Source organism: Aethalodelphis obliquidens, unplaced genomic scaffold, assembly GCF_003676395.1.
Source record: "Aethalodelphis obliquidens isolate GAN/ISIS:26980383/991018 unplaced genomic scaffold, ASM367639v1 scaffold14, whole genome shotgun sequence".
Lineage (NCBI taxonomy): Eukaryota > Metazoa > Chordata > Mammalia > Artiodactyla > Delphinidae > Aethalodelphis > Aethalodelphis obliquidens.
Window position 1 is genome coordinate 39,609,203 of NW_020837958.1, and position 14,521 is coordinate 39,623,723.

Consider the following 14,521-nt stretch of genomic DNA (forward strand, 5'->3'; position numbering starts at 1 on the left):
GTTATTTAATACCTAAATCAGTTAAGACCACAGTAGAGAAAATTGTTCAGGGGAAAAAAAAAAAAAAGGAAATAAATCTAAAGAAACCACCTAGAACAAAGGTTCTTTTTTCAAGTTCACCTATTCTTTTTTCATACTGTCCTTTCTTGCCTTATGGTTTCTAGTCCTCCCTTTATTTCTCTGAATATTTTAAACATACTTTATTTTTTATTTATTAAAATTTATTTATTTTTGGCTGTGTTGGGTCTTTGCTGCTGCGTGCGGGCTTTCTCTAGTTGTGCCGAGTGGGGGCTACTCTTCCTTGTGGTACATGGGCTTCTCTTGTTGCAGAGCACAGGCTCTAGGCACGTGGGCTTCAGTAGTTTTAGCATGTGGGCTCAGTAGTTGTGGCTCACGGGCTCTAGAGCACAGGCTCAGTAGTTGTGGTGCACAGGATTACTTGCTCCGCGGCATGCAGGATCCTCCCAGACCAGGGCTCGAACCCATGTCCCCTGCATTGGCAGGCAGATTCTTGACCACTGCACCACCAGGTAAGTCCCTAAACATACTTTTATTTTTAATTTTTAAAAAATTTATTTATTTATTTATGGCTGCATTTGGTCTTCGCTGCTGTGTGTGGGCTTTCTCTAGTTGCGGCGAGTGGGGGCTACTCTTCGTTGCAGTACGTGGGCTTCTCATTGCAGTGGCTTCTCTTGTTGCGGAGCACAGGCTCTAGGTGCACAGGCTTCAGTAGTTGTGGCATGTGGGCTCAGTAGTTGTGGCTCACGGGCTCCAGAGCACAGGCTCAGTAGTTGTGGCGCACGGGCTTAGTTGCTCCACGGCATGTGGGATCTTCCCGGACCAGGGATCGAACCCGTGTCCCCTGCACTGGCAGGCGGATTCTTAACCACTGCACCACCAGGGAAGTGCCAACATACTTCTTTTAAATTCAGATTCTTCTACTACAATTCTTGGAGTGCAAATTCTCCCACTTGTTGCATCTGCTGAGTTTGCTCTCCTTCATGGTGGTTTGCTTCTTCTTCTTTCGTTTTCTCTTTTCCTCCTCCTTAATTTGGGGTAAGTTTTCCTGTAAGCTCATTTCAATAGGACTTGTTTTTCCAAAGGTTCCTTTGTGAAAACTTGGTTACAAGAATATCCTTACAGAACAGTTTTGTGTTTGCTTCTAAGGGATCCTACGGCCCAGGACCAGTTTTTTGTTAGTTTTTCATCTTGACATTCCAGTAACATTTGGGTACTGTGAATTTAGACCACACTCTCACAAACAGCAAATGTCTTAGTTTCTTTGTAGCTCTTTCTACTTACATCTCTGAGTGATGTTAGACTTTTTTGTATTTCCCTACTGATTCCCAGGTTAAGGAGCAGTGTTTTTCTAGTCTTCATTTCACAAGGAAGTAGTCCTTTGAGACTCCTGTTTCAGTGTTGAAGGCCTAGCACTCAGCCATTAGGCCTATATCTGAGTCCCAAGTCTCCACGAACTCTTTGACCTCCACTCTCACAAACCCTCTGACTTTTGGGTTCCCATTCATTTCTGGAACCCTGGGATTTCCCATTTTTAGGTTTAAGTCCAGTTGTGTGTCAAACTTTTTTTTTTGGCTACATAATATTCAATATTTCTATATTTGAGGTAGGAAGTGAGTTTGCCTGGAACTACTGTCTGTTGTATTGATATATTGGTCAGAAGTCACCCCCAAACATTCTGCATATTGTAATCAAGGGGCTTTTTTTTTTTTTTTTTTTGCGGGTCGCCGGCCCCTCACTGTTTTTGCCTCTCCTGTTGCGGAGCACAGGCTCCGGACGCGCAGGCTCAGCGGCCATGGCTCACGGGCCCAGCCGCTCTGCGGCATATGGGATCTTCCTGGACCGGGGCACGAACCCGTGTCCCCTGCATCAGCAGGCAGACTCTCAACCACTGTGCCACCAGGGAAGCCCCAAAGGGTCTTTTAAAGACACAAATATGGCCATTTCATCCTCTCAGCATGGCATTCAAGACACTATGAAGTACAGAAACTCACCTCTCTAGCTTCATTTCCCACCACTTTCTCCTCTTCTTCACACTCACATACACTCTCTACACTCCAGTCACAGACATTAATTCTTCTCTTTCTATTCTCTCATAATTTTATTTAGGGTGTACATTGATAGTAGTTGCATTTACTTATTCTCTAGTTCGCGTGCTATCAAGATGGAATTGTAGTAACTGACAGCAGTAGTAACTCATTATCTCCCTAACCCAGAAAACAGTAGCTCCATATGGTGAAGCTACTAGACACTTCAGTATAACATGATTTTAATTTTATTAAATTAAAGATGTTCGAGTCTAACTATGCTTGCACTGAATTGTATATTAAAGAATTGACACTTTAATGATATCAAGTCACCCTTCCAAGAACCTAGTATGTCTTTTCACTTGTCAGATCTTGTTCTATGCCCTTCAATATGATTTTTTGTTTATTCTTAGTATTTTATAATTTTGAATAGGTATCACATTAATATGGTTCAAAACTTTAAATTATAAAAATGAATACAGTGAATTTACCCTTCCATTGCAGTCTCCTCTCTGCCCAATTCTTCTCTCTTCCAGAGATATTTTATATTTATATGAGCAAATACATACACCTATTTATTTCAATTGTCAATGGAATACTTTTGTTATTGTTTCTAGTTGATTATTGCTGGAATAGAAAAAAGCAATTGAGTTTTGTACATTTAACTTTTACTCACTTACCAAATGTCCTTATTAATGCTAATAGGTTTTACTTATAGCCTCTTAGATCTCCTAAAAGCACAGTCACATATCAACAAAACAAGATCATTTATTATTTTCCAATAGATACTAATTACTCACTTTTCTTGCCTAATTATTTACACCTAAATTTTCAAAGCAGTGTTGACTCTTGTCTTATTTCAGACTTTAACAGAAGTAGCTTTAGTATTTATAATTAAAAATGTTTGCTATTGGCTTTTGATGGTTTCTTTTACTTGGAGTTTATCAAATCATACTTAAAGCTGTAATATTTTATCAAATGCTTTTTCAGCATATACTGATAAAATGTTCATCTCCTTTCATTAAAAAAACTTTATTTTGAAATAATTTTAGACTTACAGAAAAGTTGCAAAAACAATACAAAAAGTTCCTGTATACCCTTCACTCAGATTTCCTCCATGTAAATACTTTATTTTTGTTTTATCATTCTGTATGTATACTTTTGTATGTGTGTGTATGTATAATTTAGCTTCCTGAAACATTTGCCAACTGTCTTTATCTTTAAATATTTCAATGTATATTTTCTAAAAACAAGGATATTCTCTTACATAATCATAAGAACTATTACCAAAATAAGAAAATTAATCTACAGACATTTAAATAATCTTCAAGTTCTTGATGTAATGGATTATATTAATAAATTTCCTGATACTGAGGCTTGTATTGCTGAAATAAAACTTACATAATTATGTTGTATAATTCAACTTAGTTTTATTTGGAAGTTTTGCCTCTATAGTCGTAGATGAGATTAAGCTATGGCATTCTTTTTGGCAGTTTAGCGGGTTTGAGTATTAATCTTACGCTGGCCTTTAAAAATCAACTGAGCATCTTTCCATCTTTTCCCATGATCTGAATCAGTTTTTATAGTAATTAAAAATTACTCTGATCTATTTTTTGGGCTGGATGATGGCTACAGTGGTATTCACTTTGTGGATAACTCACTGAATTGTATACTTGTGATTTGTGTACTTTTCCATGTATATGTCAATTTAAAAAGTTTAAAGAAAACAATCTTTTAAAAAGATAAAATTTTAATGACCTTTCCAATCTCTTCTTTTGGTAACTAATTGGCGTATTCAAACCACTGACTTGGGTCAGTGTTTGCTAGGAAACGATCTATCTGCTCTGTTTTCAAAATTGTGGCCACAGACTTCTCCTAAAATTATTTTAAATACGTTCATATATGTGGTTATGTCTGATTTCTCATTCCTAATCTTGGTTTTTTTTTTTTTTTTTTTTGCTTTTTCCCTATATCAGGCTGAGGAGATTTTATCTATTTTATTGGTGTTTTCAAAAAGAATAGTTTTCTTATCCTTTCTCCTTTTTTTGTTTTTTGAATTCCTACTTAACTTCAGGTTTTATCTTTAATTGAGACATTTTCTATTTTCCTATGCTTTAAATGTGTTTTTTTCTAAATTCCTAAAACCATCACTACATATCTTTGAATTTTTCCTTTTGAACAATAAAGATATTACATTTTCATTTGCAAGTCCAGCCTCATGTATTTCTGGATACTCAGTAAGTATCTGGGGTCTTACTTTGCCCCATTCACTAAGGGTCTAGCAGGTTCTACTGCCTGGCCACAAACACATGACAAATGTGTGCTCCATGAACATATGATACTGTTTTGTCCTGGGACGCACTATGAAGGTCTATGCTTGCTGCAGGGCCCACCCATCCATCCAAATACCTAGAGCAGCCATCATGTGATGGCTCTGTGCCAGCTTCTATGAATAGGATAGTGAGTGGAATAACTGGGTATCTGCCCTCTTGGATCTTACACTCTATTTGTTCTTACATAGAACAAATAATGCAAGTGAGCTGAATACTGCCTAGGATGCTATGGTCCAACATCACCTAGGAGGTCTAGCTAAGATTCCCTACAAGTGATACTTAAGTTCCTCAGAATCTGAGGGTCTACCCTGTCCCCTACCCTCTTCTCAGAAAGGTGGCCATTGGGTTTTCTTGTACAAAAATTATCTGGTTTTGAGTTATATGTCTGCTGCTCCTGGCCGCAGCTGACTAAACCAAGGGACTGACAGCCAAGCATAAGAACTTTATCCAGTAGGAATGTTCCATATAGGATTGTCACTGACTGACTTAATTAGAGCCTCTAAGGGAAGTCTGAACAAAAAACAGAGTGAGAGGAGAAGAAACAGAGATAGCAGGAGAGGAAGAAGCAGAAAAAAAATAGTAAAGTCATAATAATAAGGGCAAATTGCAAACCTTGTGGTATTGGATTAGAACTGTAGGCATCAATACGGACTCATAGTTTTTAATAATATACAGATGGACAGATACAGTAATAAATTCAGTTGTGTGGGATACATGTGTTAACATACACACATATATTTCCTAGCTTTGTGTGCTGAAAAGGCCTAGAAGCAACAACACTCCAGTAGCAATGAATATACCACCTTAGTTTCTAAGTACCATTCTCAAATAAAAGGAACCAGGAGCTGCTTAGAGAAATAGCTGATGCCAGGGCTGGGACAAGAAAAGAATGAGTGAGCCTGGAATATCCTGTGGTACCAGAAAGTAAGGCAATACTAAAAAAAATGATGGGGCAATGTTGAAACAACACAGGAGCCAATTTAGGAGCTCCCAATGGCCAAATCTAGGCCAAATGAGCAAAAAAAAAACTATGTTAGTATTAGGTTATAACCCATAGACTAAAACAAATATCCATTAGTTTATACTAATATAAATAAATTACTGAATAAATAAATGGGGGAAAAGAGACAGCTGTTCCTTACAGTAGAATACCAATTAATAAACATAGATGGAATAAGAAAAGAGAAAGTCATCATTAGGCAAATACAATATTAATGCTTGTTATAAGTAAGAACCATTGATGGATGCTAAAAATCAATAGGCAAAATTCTAAGGATAAATAAGACATCTATACAGCTCCTATCTTTCCATGAGATTCTTATTAATTTCAAAAGGGAAATTAGTAAACCTACAGTGGAGAAACTGGCACACACAACCTCAGCCATGTGCTGCCACTATGAGGCACTAAGAAGGGCACAGCATCACTTGTGGGCTAGTCTTGCCCAAAATGTAGACCCTCGATCTAATCATGTGAAAACAGCAGGCAAACCCAAATTAAGGGACATTCTACAAATTAAGTGATCTGGACATTTCAAAAGTGTCAAGGTCATAAAAGGCAAAAAAAGCCAGAGGAACTGTCACAGGCTGAAGGAGATGAAGAAAACATAACAAAATGCAATGTGGGTTCCTCGATTGGATTCTGGACCAGAAAAAGGACATCAGTGGGGAACATGGCAAAATTTGAATGTCTACAGATTAGTTAGTAGTACTGTATCATGTTAATTTCCTGGTTTTACTAATTATACTGTAATTTAATAATTTTTAAAGATGTTAATATTAGGAGAAGCTGGTGAAGGGTGCATGGGAACTCTTATTTTGGCAACTACCTGTAAGTCTAAAATTATTTCAGAGCAAGAAGTAAAATAATAATAATAATAATAATAACACACAAAAAAGAATGGCACGTGAGCTACAACTACTGAGCCCACGTGCCACAACTATTGAAGCCTGTGCACCTAGAGCTCATGCTCTGCAACAAGAGAAGCCACAGCAATGAGAAGCCCACACACCGCAACGAAGAGTAGCCCCCACTTGCTGCAACTACAGAAAGCCCACGTGCAGCAACAAAGACCCAACGCAGCCAAAAATAAGTAAATAAAATAAATTTAAAAAAAAAAGAATGGCAGTCACTGAGGTTAAGAAGCAACAGACAACTCCTTGAGGGGCTGGACAGTGATTGCTGGAGCATCTGCTGGAGCCCACGTTCTGGCTTCTGACTGCCTCACACCCGCCATGTTGTCATCACCCAAGGGATTTTGATTCCTGTCCCCATTTTCTGCTTCCTGAAAGAGACTTTGTAACACCAAAGGAAGGTTCCAAAATGGCCCTGCAGGGGGAGGGTGATGACATGGTCATCGATGGTGGCTATTGCAGATGGTTCCCAAGGTGTACCAAGCCTTGCTGTGCCCTGCTAAGTTGAGGCTGGAACATGTCTGGTCTGTGGAATGCCTTGGGGGATGGTGTGCAGTCCCTCTGCTTAGTGACTAACATGCAGACTGCAGAGGGGAGCTGTTTATTCCAGGTTCACTTAGCTGGGACCATAGTATAGACGGGGCTGAGGCAGGCTCCATGGCCATCTGGGCAGAGCCCGACCCCATGATTCCTCCTCCTGCAGTTCCCCAATGTCTACGTAGTTGGTCTCCTGAAGGAGGCCCTGTAGAGCTGACCTTGCTTGGTCATTTGGTAACTTCTGTCCAGTCTCCGTGTAGGGCAGGGTAGTGCCCAGTCAGCCTTCCTCCTAAAGATGCCCTATGCTGGCTTAGTTCCAAGGCTGGAGAGACATGCTCTGGTCTGACCTCTGAACATGGGGTGGGGAGCAACAGTAGCTATGACACAGTAGTGTCCCTGAGAGTCCCTTTCCCTTGGAATTTTAGAGCTTGGGAAAGAGGAAGCTACGGCCTAAATGCAGAACCTCTGTGCCTGGGCCTCTGCATTCTTCTCCATTCCCAGTGGAGACATTCTGGGGACTCAGTTGCATGACAGCCAGTAAAGGGTGGCAGGTCACAGCCTGGTCCCTGTCTCTTTCCAGCCAGATCTGTTCTCAGCTGCCATACTTCTGAGCTTCCAGGAAACATGATAAAGTTCCAGAGACGCTGGGACATGGGGATCACGCTGAAGGACAGAGATAAGAGACCTCCCTCTTCCCCCTGGCTTGAAGGGGATGGAGGAGCAGCTCCTCTCCCAGAGACCTGTTAGCACATGTGGGGCCCACAGGAAGGGATCAGGGTAGGGCAAAATTCCTGCTTTTGACTTTGGAGAGGAGTGAGAGGCAGGAGGAGAAGGTAGGTCGTTACCATGCCACAGCCAAGGGGGCTTTATTAGGTGTTCAGGGCACGTATAGGCAGGTAGGTAGACACTAGAGGGTGTGGCACACCTTCTCAGGGTTTAGTGGTGCCTGGATGTCCAATCTGTGGGTCTTGCTGTCCTTATCGATGATCTCCAGCCGCAGCTTGGGTGGACGCTTCTCAGCCTGGGGTGAGGGCAGTTCAGGACTCTTGAGTAGCTGCTTGTCTGAGTCCTCCACAGTGATGCGCAGAGTGCAGCCCCCTGGCAGCAGGTCCTGCTCGTAGGCGGCCGCCAGCTGGTTTACCACACGGCGCTCCACCTGCAGGTGGTAGGTGAAGTGGTCTTCACTGCCAAAGCCTGGAGGCCTGGCTCTATCACTTACTGCTCAGGCAAGTACTTACTCAAAGCTTCAGCTTTTTCATCTGCAAAAGGCTAACAACGCAAGCTTGCAGGACAGTGCTAATGACACAGTAATGTCAGTTTCTGAGGTTCTCAGCCCAGTTTCTCACACTGGTAGGGGTTCAAACTCAGTTACCCTTTAGGATAGGGGTTTTACTTGATTATATTGTTTTTGGTTCTGAAGAGGCATCTGCTCTAAGAACAATTCCTGCCTGTCTGGACAGACTGGGAGCCCAGGGAATGCATCTGGGGGCACCAGGGAGGGAGGTGTGGAGGTGCCTCACTTCTCTCAGGCTCCTGTGCTCACCTCATGCTTAATGGAGCGGGCGCCATAGTGCACGTTGTAGCCGTCAACCAACACGTCTGCCACCTCACGGTCCCAGAGCAGTGTGATGTTGTGCCTTTGCTTGGCCTGGGACAGGTCAGATAGGAGCATGCCTGAATGTGGGCCAGGGCTTTCTATCTCTCATCGCTCTGGCCTGAGGCCTGGGCCTGTGAGAGACTGTGTGCCCTATAGCCACTGGACCCCTCTGTGCTCCTTCTTCTGGGGGTGGTGCTCCCAGCCCAGTGTTCCCTGACTTCCAGTGGGCATATATCCCACCCCCACCCACAGGCAGTCCCCGCTCTTACTCTCTTGGCCCAGAAATTCAGCTCCTTGTTGACGAGTTGGATGAGCTCCGAGTGGCAGAAGGGGAGGAAGTAGACGATCTCATTGATTCGTCCCAGAAACTCATCTCTCCTGAAGTGAGCCTATAGGGCCAGGTTAGGGATGGGGTGATCTCAGTGACCCAGAGGGTATAAAGGAATTACTGGACCCTATTGGGGAAGATGGGTGTGGGAGGGTTTCCGTATCTTCACGATGGCTAAGGGGATCCCCCCCAACCTGAGGCTCCAGCAGGAATGACAAAGAACTCTTACTTTTAGGATGGGGCGAATCACATTTTCCTTGAAGTTCTTAGAGATGGTGATCTTGTCACTAGTCTGGACATCCCCTGTAGAGACAGAATCATAAACCCAGGACCTTTGGGAGCTGTGCCTGCTCCTTCGCTCTATCCATGAAAAAAGCCCTGGTCCTGACCCTTATGGTCTGTGTGTTCCTGGTCAAGGTCTCAGGCTGTCTGGGCCTCAGCCTTCTCCTCACCTGCACAATGAGAGGCCTGGACTGGGTACCTCCTAGGCCCTTCCACTGCTCATGTACTGGTAGGAACTGTATGAAGGAGGGGAGGGGAGAGGAGAAGAGTCAGGACCAAGACTGGGCTGGAGAGTTCAATCCTAAATAGAAAGGTGACAAATGTGGCCTCCTGCCTGACATGCTCCTCCTTTCCTCCTATGCAGGAAGGCTCCCTGGCTGAAAAAGGCTGTGTCACCTCCATACGGTTTCTGATCTGCTATCCCCTCATTGCACCGAAGTGTCTCCATCTGTTGAGTGTGCATCCCTTCAGTCCCCTTAGGCCCTGGCCTCTTCCTGGCCCCATGCCCTGGTGTGGCTCTGTTCATTACTCTGTCTGGAGCCCTCCTGTCACCCAAGAGACTTGGGGATTTCTTGAGGAAGTCTGTCTGCCTCCCTCCACTATCTAGTAGGGTGCTTGGTGTCTGGTCAGGACCAGCTAGGAACAAAGATGCTACCAGGGCCCTCATCTGGCCCCAGGACACCAATGCCATCCTGCCATCCTTGCCCCCAGGAGATGCGCTGGCGGCCTGGTCACTTGACCAGTTGCCCAGAGATCTCAGGCCACGTGCTGTACCAAGGTTCTCGGCGATCCGATTATGGCTCATCTCCAAAGCTTCCTGCCTCAGCTGCAGCGCGTGCTGTGCTATCTCGTCACTGCCCACGTTGGAGGTCATGATGAAGATGGCGTCCTTGCAGTCGATGGTCTTCCCTTTTCCATCTGTCAGCCGGCCCTGGGAAGGAACCGTGACTGCATGGTCAGGGAGTGGTAAGGCTGGGCCCCTCTCCCAGGAGCTCTCTCCAGAACCCCTGTGCCTCCCCCTCCTCCAGCAGAGTCAGCACTCCCTCCTCTGGGGTCTCTGAGCACTGTTCTCACACCTCGGCTACAGTGCTCACCTGCTGGGAGTGCCCCAGGTTGAGACTGCACCTGCTGTCTGGCATCTCTGAGGGCACCCAGAAGCCAGCCTGACTGTACATGCATCCATCCAACACACTCTCCTGGAGGCCCAGTCTGGGCCAGGCTCTGTGTTGAGGCACTGGGGACTCACTGAGCCTCTGACATGCTCCCAGTCTAGAGAAGGAGTGAGGTCAGGAAACAAGCAGTCACAATTCAGTGGTTAAATGTTATGATAAAGGTAAGGCCACGCTGCTGTAGGAGGTCAGAGGAGGGTATTCTACAGGGTCATTGTGAGGACCAGATAAATGAACTGAAACAGGTATAATCTCTGCATCTTTAGAGCCATCCTCTGGCCTGGTTAATGTTCCTCCTTTAACCAACTTGGGAAATTGCCTTGGAATCTTTAGCTTTTTCTAGAGGTGACACAGAAGAAAGCATCTTTACTAGAAACAGATGCACAAGGAAAGAGAAAAGGGGCAACAGTAGAGGGAGGAGACAGAAAAATGAGAAAATTGTAGCTGTCCAGGGCCATTCAGTTCAAGGGCAAGGAACTCTGCCCACTCAGCAAACCTCAAGGCTAGCATGGTACAACAGCACTTTGCAGTCATTTATAAAAAAGCACTAATCAGGGCCCCATTGAGAGGAACTGATGGAGTCTGACTTTGATGGGCACATCTACTTCCACTGCCGGTGCCCTGCTTAGTGCTTTCCGTGCACTGTTGCACTCTGCCCACTAGAAGGTCGCTTTATGAGGGCAGAGGCTGGGTCTTGCTCTCACTGGGTCCTAGAACAGTGTCTGGCATATAGCATGTGCTCAACACTTGCTTGCTGAATGCTTGAATCCTCACCACCCCTACAAAGAAGCTGAGGCTCAGAGAGGTTAAGTAATTTGTACAAGGTCTCACAGCTAGAATACAGTAGAGCTGAGGCTCTATTGAACTGTCTGACCCCAGAACCCATATCCTTCACTGTACACCAGGCTACTGGGGTCATACCAACAGTGTGGGATAAAATGAGGCCTCATGCAATTTTCTTTCCCTAAATAAAAATTTCTCAGAATTCTGCCAAATTCAGTTTGCATCCTTTGATCCTGACAGGAAACAAGCTACCGGGACAGGTGTGGGGAGAGGCAGACCTTCTTGGGAACTCATCTGGGTTGCAGGCAAAAGCATAACTCCTGCCAAGTTTGAGAACATGGCTTTGGGGAAAGGTCACTGACCTCAGCCTGTTGGCACCTGCCCAAGCCAGTGATGCTGGGCCCTGCCCCAGCCTCAGGTAACCAATCCTCCTCAAGTGTTCCCCTTTCCCTGGTGGCGAGGGCCTCACTCAAGGTCAGCCCTTGGTTCTAAAGCCAATGCAAAGGCAGACCAGCCCTGGCCCTCAGAGGTAAAAAAGGAATGTGCATTAACTGAGCGCCTACTGTGTACTGGGCACAGTACCAAGTGCTTTTCTGCCTCACTTTACATGGGACCTTGGCACAGGCCTCAGAAAGTGTTAGTTCCAAGGGGGTCTATTCAACGGGGGCCTCGAGATCCAAATCCTGGTCACTCTCCCGTCCCAGCCTTGGGAGGGACGAAGAGAAGGCAAGGGTGCAAGCAGATGTTCCTGAGCTTGGCCATTAGCTTCCTACTTCACCCCCTGCTTATGGGTTACAACACGACAGAATCCACTAAGGGCAACTCTAGTTTTGGGGACCATGTCTGCGTGCATGTGTGATGTGCCCAAGTGCGTGCAGATGACCCTGTGTGTGTTCGCAGAGCTCATCCCTGAGGACTGAGCACACACACTGCTGTACTGGCCAGAGCAATAACCAGTGGCCATTTCTTTCTGAGAGATCAAAGCTCTGCTCATAACTGGGCCTGAGGATGGGTCCCAGGTGGGTGAGGGGAGCAGGTGCAGTGTATTACTGACCCAAAGGGTGACCTTCACACTGTTCACGTCTCCTTCTCCTCAGAGTCCCTGGCAAGAAAATGTGTCCCAAAGAGGGAGCTGTTGCTGTCCTGCCTCTCAGCAACGACTGGAGTGCACGCATCCTGGGTGGCGCGTGAATGCTCACCTCAGGGTTATAGGGGCTGCTTTCCCCCGTTTCTGTCCTTGAAGGGAGGAGCAGTGGGTGGGCTTCCTAGGACTTCTGCCCTGTGCTACAGACTCTGGGGTCAACAGAGAAGTGACCTGCATTAGCTCTGCTTGGTGTTTTGGTGAGAGCATTAGGGCTTCTGCTTTTCTGGGTCCAAGCTTGGGAGGTCTGGGCTGGGTGGATATGGGGGGGGGGGCTTCCCTATTCCCCCAGACTGGATCAGGTGCCCTTATAACTCCTACTTATCCTAGCACACCACTCACCACAGTGGCTGGACTGCTCTTTGCTGCCTGTCTCCCCCTCGCTCAGAAACACTGAGGCAGGGACTGTCTGTTCTCCCTCTGTCCTCTCTGCCCCGCACTGAACCACCTTCTCCTGGTTTGCCTCTTACTCTCTGGCAATTCTGCCTTTGACTCTTTTTGGAGAGGTTGCAAGGCTGTTCTTACCTCTCTTCTCTGCACACCATACTCTCACTAGGTCAGAGATCTCACCCCTTCCTGTGGCTTCTGGTACTCTCTCTGTGCTGAAGCATTCCTGAGTCTCTGCTTCCGGTGCAGGCCTCTCTTACACTCCAGACCGCTCAAACTGATGAGCGACTTCTTGGACATACCCATCTGGCTGTGGCATTTCATTTTCAACAATTTCAAACCTTAGCTCCTTACCTTCCTCATCAATCTGTTGCTCATCCCCTTGTGTTCCCTGCCGCAGGTTGATGGCAGCAGCACCCATGGGTCACCCAGGCCAGAAATCCTGCCGCTGGTCATCCTTGGTCCCTCCCTCTCTCCTCACATCCAACCACCGAGCCCTGCACAGCGGACTTCCCGGGAGCTCTCCCCATCTCACAGCCCTGCTTGAGAGCAGGCCTCCCAAGCTCTCGCCTGGACTCTTCAACAGTCTCCTCACTGGTCTCTCTTCTTCCTTCTAGTCCATTTGCTCACTGCTGCCTATAGGATCTTTATAAAGTGAAAACCTGATCATATTTCTCTCTTGCCTAAAGTCTTTAAAGGCTTCTTACTATTCACCAAAAAAGTCCACACTCCTCTGCCTGGCATTCTAACCTGCCCCTGTCTACCTTATCCACCTATCTCCACCATTCTATTCTCCCTTTCCCTCTGCAGTCGATCAATACTGAACAGCTGTAGTTCTCTGCATATACGAGGCTGCCTCATGCCCCTGTGCTTCTGCACACTGGGTGTCTACTGCCAGCCCTTCTCCACTCTGTTCACCTGGCAAATACTTATTCATCCTTGGAAGGTTTGCTGAATTACTACTGAATTAAGTTAGTCAACAGGGCATTTCTCCTGGCGCTGTGGGTTCTGGGAATGGTTGGAGTGAGACAAGGTCTCTGTCCTCAAGAAGCAAACATGCATAAATCTGGCTAAGTAAGCTCAGATGGCAGCTTTGGTCAATGGAAGCAAGGGCATAAACATCAGAAACTGTAGCAGGTTGTCGGGAGCTGTAGGAAGGAGTTATTATCAACTCCCCAAGGTAGTCAGTGGAGTGACAGCAGCAGTGGGTGGGGTGGACAGGGCTTACACACGGGAGTGGTAAGCATTTTCCAGGTGGGGTTGGTTGTATTTCAGTCAGCAGTTGCCTTCCCTCTTTCTGGACCAGGAACCTCTCCAGGGAAGTGAGAGGCCAACCAGGCTGCTGTGCTCACCTTCCCTAAGCCGGGCTCTCCCTTCCTGTGAATGCTTCATTCCAGATCTACTGTTCTCTTTTGGCCTTGGCTGCATGGTAGTTACTATTTTAGCTGCAGGCTCTGGAACTGGACTGCCTGGGTTCAAATCCTGGATTTCCTCTTCCCAACTGTGTGACCATGGGTGAATAAATCGTCTCACTTTACTTCAGTTTCTACATTTGTTACATGGAGTCAGTAATAATAACCATCTTCTGGGAACCAATCCTCCTTCTGGGAGGATTAAAGGAGTTCATACATGCAATAACAGTGCCCTGCACACAAAGTACAAAAATGTCAACTTTATCATATCTCCTTTCTGCTGTCTACTAGGTAGGGAGTTCCCAGAGGGCAGGTTTGGGTCTGGTCCACAGCTGTGTACCTGAATCCCACCAAGAGGCTAGAAGGCGGCAGCGGGGGTCGGGGTCGGGGTGGTCTCAGAGCACAGGTGCGGGAAACAGAATATGTGACCTTTGAAGGCTTGGCCTTCATTCCTCAGTGGGGGTGGGGGGTGGGTCTCGAGACAGGGAGCAGATGAGAGCCTAGGAAGAGAGCAATAAACTGGGGCAGGGGCAAGGATGCTGGGCCAGGTGGGACAGGCAGTGGGCAGCTGTGGGGACATTTGGATCTGGTTCTTC

General features: G+C 46.1%; 1 protein-coding gene across 14 annotated transcripts in view; it reads right to left on the bottom strand.

Annotated features, from left to right (window-relative positions):
- The window catches only part of CLPB (ClpB family mitochondrial disaggregase), a 171,891-nt gene that overhangs the window by 16,838 nt on the left and 140,532 nt on the right, over positions 1–14,521 (bottom strand). For 11 of the 14 annotated variants that reach the window (XR_003434569.1, XR_003434570.1, XR_003434568.1 and 8 more), the window contains 5 exons: positions 9,808–9,964; positions 8,981–9,054; positions 8,693–8,812; positions 8,370–8,474; positions 7,752–7,982 (listed from right to left, as the gene is read on the bottom strand). Coding sequence is in view for 7 of the 14 variants with exons in the window: in XM_027115637.1 (XP_026971438.1) it covers positions 7,752–7,982; positions 8,370–8,474; positions 8,693–8,812; positions 8,981–9,054; positions 9,808–9,964 (687 nt within the window). In the remaining 7 variants the exon portion in view is untranslated. Of the gene's footprint in view, positions 1–7,663; positions 7,983–8,369; positions 8,475–8,692; positions 8,813–8,980; positions 9,055–9,807; positions 9,965–14,521 lie in introns of those variants that run through there. The other 3 variants (XM_027115638.1, XM_027115639.1, XR_003434572.1) reach the window with 3 other exon arrangements.